This window comes from Micropterus dolomieu, linkage group LG19 (assembly GCF_021292245.1).
Source record: "Micropterus dolomieu isolate WLL.071019.BEF.003 ecotype Adirondacks linkage group LG19, ASM2129224v1, whole genome shotgun sequence".
In the NCBI taxonomy this organism is placed as follows: Eukaryota; Metazoa; Chordata; class Actinopteri; order Centrarchiformes; family Centrarchidae; genus Micropterus; species Micropterus dolomieu.
The window spans coordinates 2,714,253-2,723,946 of NC_060168.1; the positions used below are offsets into that span (position 1 = coordinate 2,714,253).

General features: G+C 43.0%; 1 protein-coding gene across 1 annotated transcript in view; it reads left to right on the top strand.

Annotated features, from left to right (window-relative positions):
- Positions 1-9,694, top strand: part of LOC123958124 (tryptophan 5-hydroxylase 2-like) — a 28,043-nt gene that overhangs the window by 14,893 nt on the left and 3,456 nt on the right. Inside the window, exons 2-8 of the mRNA XM_046031348.1 lie at positions 37-220; positions 668-768; positions 5,479-5,546; positions 5,672-5,868; positions 6,104-6,239; positions 6,357-6,483; positions 7,690-7,785. Of these exons, the coding sequence (XP_045887304.1) occupies positions 37-220; positions 668-768; positions 5,479-5,546; positions 5,672-5,868; positions 6,104-6,239; positions 6,357-6,483; positions 7,690-7,785 (909 nt within the window). The remainder of the gene's footprint in view (positions 1-36; positions 221-667; positions 769-5,478; positions 5,547-5,671; positions 5,869-6,103; positions 6,240-6,356; positions 6,484-7,689; positions 7,786-9,694) is intronic.

Below are 9,694 nucleotides of genomic sequence, written 5' to 3' on the forward strand. Positions count from 1 at the left end.
TCCTCTCCTCTCTCTCTCACCCCCCCCCCCCTGCAGGAGAAGCGAGTGAACCTGAACCACATCGAGTCCCGGGTGTCGAAGCGAGTGGTGAACGAGGTGGAGATCTTTGCCGACTGCAGCTGCAGTAAGAAGGAGTTCAACGAGCTGCTGCAGCATCTCAAAGACCACGTCAACATCATCTCCTTCAACACACCTGCACACGTCTGGTCGGCCGAGGCAGGTACGAACACCTGCGACACGTCCACCATTGTGTCCCTGAGCGAGACACTTAACCCCTCGTTGCTCCAGAGGCGTGCGAGCTCTGACATATATAGCAATTGTGTAATCAGCTGTTTTATTATCGTTTAGATCAAACTACACTGCAGGCTACAGAGCAGCCGCCATGTTTGTAGTTCTTCTGTAAACCTCAGTAGTTCAAGTCCAGTGGAAAACCTCAAGTGGACATTTTCAGATCTAAGATGAACAATTAAATGAATTAATCTTCATTAATATCATTTAGAATATGTATAATACAGATCGAATAAAGCTTCTGAGGGTGGATTAACAGGTTGTTTACATTTCCTTCCATAAAGACAAAGTTTATTCTGCAGCGGAGGACGTGTGTTTGTCTCTAACAGGAAGTTGAAGCAACAAACTGCAGTTCTGTTTCTCGTCCTGTTGAAATCAGATGGAGACGATGTTCCCTGGTTCCCGATGAAGATCTCCGAGTTGGATCAGTGTTCTCACCGAGTGCTGATGTACGGATCCGAGCTGGACGCAGACCATCCTGTAAGAGCTTCACACCGACCCGAACACAACACAGTGCTCCTGTCTCTTTTCTCTCTGGATCTGGGCCAGCTGCACGTTTGTTTCCAGGAATCCTATTAGGAATTATCGTTTCATTTCCTAACACTAAATCCTGAAGCCTGCTTATTTACGTAGTACTTTAGTATTCAACATGTTTTCAGCTGCTGCCGGATGTCAACACGAGCTGACCTCCGCGACTCGTTCAGTCCTTAATTTAAAAAAGCTTTTATTCCAAGGCAGAACAGGATGCACTTTAACTCATCGACGGTACCAGAACCCAACAAATGGTCGGGCGTGTTAAAGGTGCATTTGACCTCATGTGGCACTGACCTATCGTGATGCATGCTGGTTAGAAAGTTTGTCCAAATTTCGCCGGCGTTGTCACCAAGTCACATGACATAAAAACCTTGCAGGAGGATCTCTGAAATAGTGATGGCAAGTTCGACTCTTTTGACAGACTCGAATCTTCATATCTCGTTCATTAAAATGAACTAATCTTTTTTTGAGTCATTTCGTTCATTTCGTTCATTTGAACTAGGCTGGTCATTGCGGCGCTGCAGCCCTCTAGTGGGCGATTAAAAAACAGCGTCCCTGGCTTGCTTTAATTGACATTATTATTATTTGAAGTATAATGCACAAATTCACCTCTTGATCACTCTCTATCATCATTATTTAAACCCCCTGGGCCCACAACCAAATTCAAACCATGTAAAAACCACAAAAATATGTTGTCTATATGCAATCCACTACTCCGGCTAAATCCTTCCATTTTCACAATCTTTCCCGAGTTACTATTACTAATTACTATCATTATCTCTGACGTGCTCATTCATACAGCAGCCTAACGTCCCTATCCATGAGTAAAATATTAATATCAGATTTGCAGTAAATATATTGAAGTAATAAGCTTGATACACTATATGAATAAACACAATCTTATTAAAATTCAACCAATTTAATAATAATCTGGATCAAGCCACCAAGTTCTTAAAGAACTCCAGCACAGAGAGAGGAACAAAGAAATATTAACACACTATATAAATGCAGCAGTCATGAGCTGTGAAACAACAGCTCGGCTCTGTTGGTAAATAAAAAGTAAAAGTTATGTTGCTTTCTCTGGTGGACCTGGATCAGCTGTTAGCTGTAAACAAACCACAGGGCTAACGCTAACGTTGCTACGTGGCTGTGTATTAATGTTTTAATGACCGGGTCTGTTTGTTTTGGAGAGGAGACGACATGTGACGAGTGAACGTAAGAGTCCAAGATCCTTCACGCATGCGTGAAACTGAACGAATCACTCGCTGAGACAACCCGTTCCTCCCGAGTCATACACACGATTCGGGAAACAACACTCCTCTGAAAGGTGTCTTCTCTGCACAGTAAGAGGAAGTGTTTTGTGAAATTTTCCTTTAGTGACGTCTACACGAACACGGGTATTTTCAAAACCTCGGTTTGGCCGTTGTCCACGTGGAAACACAGCATCAGGTCACTGAAGCCGAATATTTTTGAACACCCCTGCCAGGGTGAGGATTTTCTCCGGTTGCAGTGTGGACACTGAAACCAGAGTTTCTGCCTTGTGACGTCAGAGTGCATGCAGTTATCTGCTGTGTTTGATGTTAGATTGTGGCAACTGTCTGCTTTGTTTACCATTTTATTAGCCTCTGATTGGCCAACATGGCTTTACGGTTAGAGTCATATCGCCGCCTGGTGGTTTGGCGTGCTCATGGCAGCGCTTGAAAGCACTCTGGTGTAGACAGAGAAAAACTCTGCTTATAAAAATCCCCGCGTCCATGTGGATTCGGCCTGAGTCTTCTGAAATAAAGAGTTCATTTAAGAGTTTTATTCTTTGCAAAGGGTCAGACAGACATGCAGAGTGCAACCAGTCTGCAGAGTGTAAGACAAAGAGCCAGTAAAGAAACAGGTGCCTTTATACTCCGATGTTGTTACGCAGCTGTCTCAGGGAGGAAGGGAGCCCTGAGATGAAGGCGTCAAGGCCATCAGGGGAAAGTAGCTAGTTTCTTATCTTTAGTTTTCATTAAATCTTCTGTGGGCACAGGCACCTTTTTCCAGGAAAAACACCTAAAATAACAAACCAGTAATATCTCCTCATGGCCTAGATGCATAATTCTGTTCTCCTTTGAAAGGTCAGAAGCTAAGGAATATAAATCCATTGTATATTAATATATTTTTTTTACCATTACAGACTAAATGGAGATGCACGAAAGAAAAAATCATATTTTCATCCTCGCCTGGTAAAAAAAAGCTATATTTTAATGCAATAACCCATCAAAAGATAGATTATAATGCACCTGAATATCTTCTAATACACCTGGAATATGAATGTAATGAAAATAAACTAAAACACAACCTTTATCATACAATATTTTCAAAATATACCAGGCGAATGTCCATATTTTGGTAATATTTACCGTTTAAATGTTGACTTTTATTGGGAGTTATCTTTAAAACACTATTTCTGTCCATAAAACCAAGTTCCAAATAACAAAACATTGAAATATTGATAAAAACTGTGAATATTCATCAACATTCCTGTCACCAAAAGCACCCCGATGCTTTACAGGCCTGTGGCGTGAGAGGGCGCTGCTGAGGGTCCAGCTGAACGCACACCTGTCAAACATCACATTGTCACCTGGGAAGCTTTGAGTTCACAGGTCTTTTCCGAGCGGTCTCGACCTCAGATCAGGCTTCACTGACTCACATGACGTGTGTGGTTTTATTGTAAAAGCTTCAAATAGTTTTAAATCAAATAAGGAAGCTCACAGGACTCCTTCGCTATAGCTAATAATTACACAATTCCTACTAGTGATCAGTTAGTTAGAAATTGTTAAATGATTTTAAATCAGTTTAATCAATCAGTCAGTCTCAAATCAAAGGTGAACCATGCGTCCAGTGACCTGGAGCTAAACAGAACACACACACCATTCCTGTGATTAAGGTGGAACTTATTAACTAACTAAAGTGAATACAAATATATCTAAAAATATAGAAATAAAACAACAGTAATGACTAAACAACCAGGATCCAATCAATGAGAGTAAATGTGAATTTAGTTGGTCTATTGTGGGAAAGAATTAGATTCTAAGGGAGTTAACTGTCTCGTTAACTCGTTAACTGTGAATTCTAAGAGAACTAATGAACGCAAGTTATATGATAACAAGTTCAATTTGGCAAAGAGTTTCAGGATTAAAGGATTAAAGTAAAGGCCAAAGCTAATTGTATTGTTAACAGTTAATACATTTCATAGCAGCTGATAGAACAACTTAACTAAATACTTCCAGGAGAATAGTGACTGTTAAACGTTCTTACTAAGAAAATATATAAGAAAGTCATAAGAACAGTAATACAAGTTAAGCACAAGGAGGGGCAGCCAGAACAATGGCATGTAATACTTCCTTTTGTCCTCTGGGGGGACCCTGGTTCCATGAGAGGACCTGGAAATTACTGACTAGTAGACCTATAGTGGACTCAATCCTTTGCTCAGGAGCTGGGAAGATTGATGATAATATTTCTGAACCATATCATTTATAAGAAAGTGTATAAAGGTGCTTGGAACAAAGCATTAGTTAAAACACAAAACGTTTTCTTTGTGGTTCCTTCTTTCCAACATAGTTTCTAAATAATAACACAATCAACTTCTCAAAATTCGAGCGAGGAGAACTACTAAATAACTGTTAAAGATTATTTAGCTAAACAGAGTAACAACACAAGTTATAAGGACACAACACTCTTTGTTCACACAAAGGAGATGGTGGGTTTTATGGTTGAAACCTCCCAACCAGCACTCAGAGTGGAACTGAGGTCTTTTTGATGTGGCCCCCCATGTTTTCAGGTGTCTGAAGTCTGGACCCCCCCCCCCTCTCATAGAGAGAGGTAGATGCTGCATTCTTCCTTTTTGGCATAAAATAATAAACAAACGTTGGTTGAGTTTACTGCAGTTCTGATGATTTTTCTGCACCAGTTTACGGTGATTTTTTATTTCATTTAATTAAAGAGAAACACAAAAGTCAGGAGGCAGGTTTCAAAATTTATAAAGTAACTGCCACAGAATCTAAGTCAGTCTGCTGAGTCCTGAGTTAGTCTCCCCTCTTCTTTGTCTCTTTGTTTGGGGAAGTAACCCCTTTAAATGTGACTGTGGGATCTTTAAACCTCAATGAAAAAGGCAGAATATCACCAGACTAACATCATCATTTAATGAGAAGTCTACCTGCCCTTTACTCTGCGGTGCATCACGTTATTGACCCGCTGGTAGTGACGTTATCCCCTTCAGACCGTCTGACCGACGCAGTTTGGGACTGCACGCCGCACGTGAAACCAAAAGTAACTGAAACACTTGTGATCAGGCAGAAATCTCAGCACAGATCCACACAGGTTAACTTCAGCATCTCTGACAAAGTGCAGCTCGAACAGAGTCTCAATCAGAGCAGCTTCAGTTTATAGATGTTCATGTTGCAAAACTCTACCCGCTACGTTCCCACTCGTCACGGCGATCTCATGTCGGCGAGAGTCAGCCACAGTCATTTCGAACGCACCTGCAGTGATCGAGTCCCAGGTGAGAAAGAGGAAGTGACCGTGAGGTGCATTTCTTCTTCCTCTGAACAGGTGACTCACTTCCTGCGTGGCACTAAAGAGCCGTGATCGAGTCACTGTTTTCTTCCTCTTCTTCTTCCTCAGGGCTTTAAGGATGAAGTTTACCGCCAGAGGAGGAAGTACTTTGTGGAAGTGGCCATGAATTATAAATTGTAAGTGTCTGAGCGTCTGGTGGATTGAAACTCATGAAGGACCACGCCCGACCTCTGCTGTCTGTCAGGAACCTGCGTCAGAAGGTCGTGTTTCACGTTCTGATGTCCGTCTGTCTCCTCCCCAGCGGGCAGCCCATCCCTCGGATCGAGTACACCCAGGAGGAGGTCAGGACGTGGGGGGTGGTCTTCAGAGAACTGACCAAACTGTACCCGACTCACGCCTGCAGGGAGTACCTGAAGAACCTGCCGCTGCTCAGCAAACACTGCGGCTACAGAGAAGACAACATCCCGCAGCTGGAGGACGTCTCGCTGTTCCTCCGAGGTGACGCCACTGAGTACATCGTCTCAAGTACTTAAGTACACATATGAGGTACTTGTAGGTACAAGTACTCGAGACGTTCAACCAGAGAAGACAAAGAAAGCAAAGCTCCTCAGCTTGGAACAACATTTAGTGAAATCCTCTTTCTCATTCATTTCTATGTACTCTGTAATACTGTCTGATATGTGTACTCTATAATGTATGTAGTGTGTAAGAGTATTAGGTGAATGTGTTTCAGAGAGGTCGGGTTTCACGGTGCGCCCTGTGGCAGGTTACCTGTCTCCCAGAGACTTCCTGGCCGGTTTGGCCTACAGAGTGTTTAACTGCACCCAGTATGTTCGTCACAGCACCGACCCGCTCTACACGCCCGAACCGTGAGTTCACCTGCTGTTTATGGTTCCGGTTCTGTTCATGTTCCACGTGTTTCTGATGAAACTGATCCTGGTTCAGTTCTCTAAGCTAACCTCGTGTCTGCTGTGTGTCCGGGTCAGAGACACGTGTCACGAGCTGCTGGGTCACGTTCCTCTGCTGGCCGATCCGAAGTTCGCTCAGTTCTCTCAGGAGATCGGTCTGGCTTCTCTGGGAGCGTCCGACGAGGACGTCCAGAAACTGGCCACGGTGAGTGGCAATAACCATTAATCAGCACCGCCATCAGACGAAAACATTAGCTTTGTTAAATGACTCTCCTCAGTCACAGCAGCGCCCCCTAGAGCCCACAGGGATCAAATCACACACACATTTATAACCCGCAGCTTCTCCTCTAAAGGGCTGAACACAACACGTCACATGTGACACTTGGTCAGACCTCTTGGCTGCGTTTTTTAATACCTTTGGCGTCCTGCAGGGACCATAGGTAGGGACATGTCAAAGTAACAACAATAAACATGCAACGTCCAGTTAGACTTTCAAAATAAAAGTACTTTTTAACGATGTAAAACGTCACAAGTTGTTTAGGTTCAGAAAAAAGATAATTGTTTGGCAGTAATTGGCAATTGTTACGTAGTACGTTAGTTAATTTACTTAAGTTGATCAACTTTACTTGTGTAACCTACGTAAGCACTTCCACCTCCTTACTCTGACTTTACTGTTAAATATACTAAACCTACCTTTATATAACGCTGCGTTCCAGACCGCTGGGAACAGGGAAGGTTCCTCCGGCCTCAAAGCGTTTCAGGTGCATGATGCCAAATGTAAACAATAAATATGGCTGACCGTGACAAACTTTGGCCAGTTTCTGCACAGTTAAACCCTCAGCAGTGCACTTGGTGTTAATTAAAATGACGTGATAAATATACTCGTTAACTGTGAATCCTTCCAGCTACATCAGTTAGTAATCCTCAGCAGAAGTTTTGGGCTGCATTTCCAAATGTTTTCACATTTCTGGGCGTTTTTAACATTTTCCTGAATAACTGAAAATGACTTTTTACAGAAAAAGATTCACTATTTGATACTAGTAAGCATTATTTTAGTTTAATACTTTCCTTTATGTCATTCGGCCGCTACTCTTGAAGTCGGGGTACAGAACTTTTTCTAGTTGGAAGTCGGAAACTTCCCAGTTCCTGGTTGCCTGGAACGCAGCATAAGAAGTGGGCGTGGTCATGTTGACGTCACCCGTTGCTTTGTGGACTGCCCAGAGTCTCCTTTCGAATGTGACGTCACGTGCAAACTATGAATTAGCGATTAATCGACCGATCTTTGCAGCTCTACTCTCTTAACTGTCCACAATAAAGCAAAGATCTTAAAGCAAACAATGAATGAAGAAGTGAGGGTTTCAACAGGCTGCTGGTGAACGGACTCACTAACGACGCTCGTGTGTTCTGACAGTGTTACTTCTTCACCATCGAGTTCGGACTCTGCAAACAGGACGGCCAGCTGAGAGCCTACGGAGCCGGATTACTGTCGTCTATTGGAGAGCTGAGGGTAACGCACAGTACACAGAGTAGTACACACACAGTACACACACTGATACACACACTGATACACACAGTACACAGAGAAGTACACACACTGATACACACAGTACACACAGTATACACACACAGTACACACACTGATACACACACTGATACACACAGTACACAGAGAAGTACACACACTGATACACACAGTACACAGAGTAGTACACACACAGTACACACACTGATACACACACAGTACACAGAGTAGTACACACACAGTACACACACTGATACACACACTGATACACACAGTACACAGAGAAGTACACACACTGATACACACAGTACACACAGTACACACACAGTACACACACTGATACACACAGTACACAGAGAAGTACACACACAGTACACACACTGATATACACACTGATACACACAGTACACACAGTAGTACACACACTGATACACACAGTACACAGAGTAGTACACACACAGTATACACACTGATACACACACTGATACACACAGTACACACAGTAGTACACACACTGATACACACAGTACACAGAGTAGTACACACACAGTACACACACTGATACACACAGTACACAGAGAAGTACACACACAGTACACACACTGATACACACAGTACACAGAGTAGTACACACACAGTACACACACTGATACACACACTGATACACACAGTACACAGAGAAGTACACACACTGATACACACAGTACACAGAGTAGTACACACACTGATACACACAGTACACAGAGTAGTACACACACAGTACACACACTGATACACACAGTACACAGAGAAGTACACACACTGATACACACAGTACACAGAGTACACAGAGTAGTACACACACTGATACACACAGTACACAGAGTAGTACACACACTGATACACACAGTACACAGAGTAGTACACACACAGTACACACACTGATACACACAGTACACAGAGTAGTACACACACTGATAAACACACAGTACACACACTGATACACACAGTACACAGAGTAGTACACACACTGATACACACAGTACACAGAGACGTACACACACTGATACACACAGTACACAGAGTAGTACACACACAGTACACACACTGATACACAGAGTACACAGAGTACACACAGTAGTACACACACAGTACACACACTGATACACACAGTACACAGAGTCGTACGCACACTGATACACACACAGTACACACACTGATACACACAGTACACAGAGTAGTACACACACTGATACACACAGTACACACAGTAGTACACACACAGTACACACACTGATACACACAGTACACAGAGTCGTACACACACTGATACACACAGTACACACAGTAGTACACACACAGTACACACACTGATACACACAGTACACAGAGTCGTACACACACTGATACACAGAGTACACAGAGAAGTACACACACTGATACACAGAGTACACAGAGTACACAGAGTAGTACACACACAGTACACACACTGATACACACAGTACACACACTGATACACACAGTACACAGAGAAGTACACACACTGATACACAGAGTACACAGAGTACACACAGTAGTACACACACAGTACACACACTGATACACACAGTACACAGAGTCGTACACACACTGATACACACAGTACACAGAGAAGTACACACACTGATACACAGAGTACACAGAGTAGTACACACACAGTACACACACTGATACACACAGTACACAGAGTCGTACACACACTGATACACACAGTACACAGAGAAGTACACACACTGATACACAGAGTACACAGAGTAGTACACACACAGTACACACACTGATACACAGAGTACACAGAGTACACACAGTAGTACACACACAGTACACACACTGATACACACAGTACACAGAGTCGTACGCACACTGATACACACAC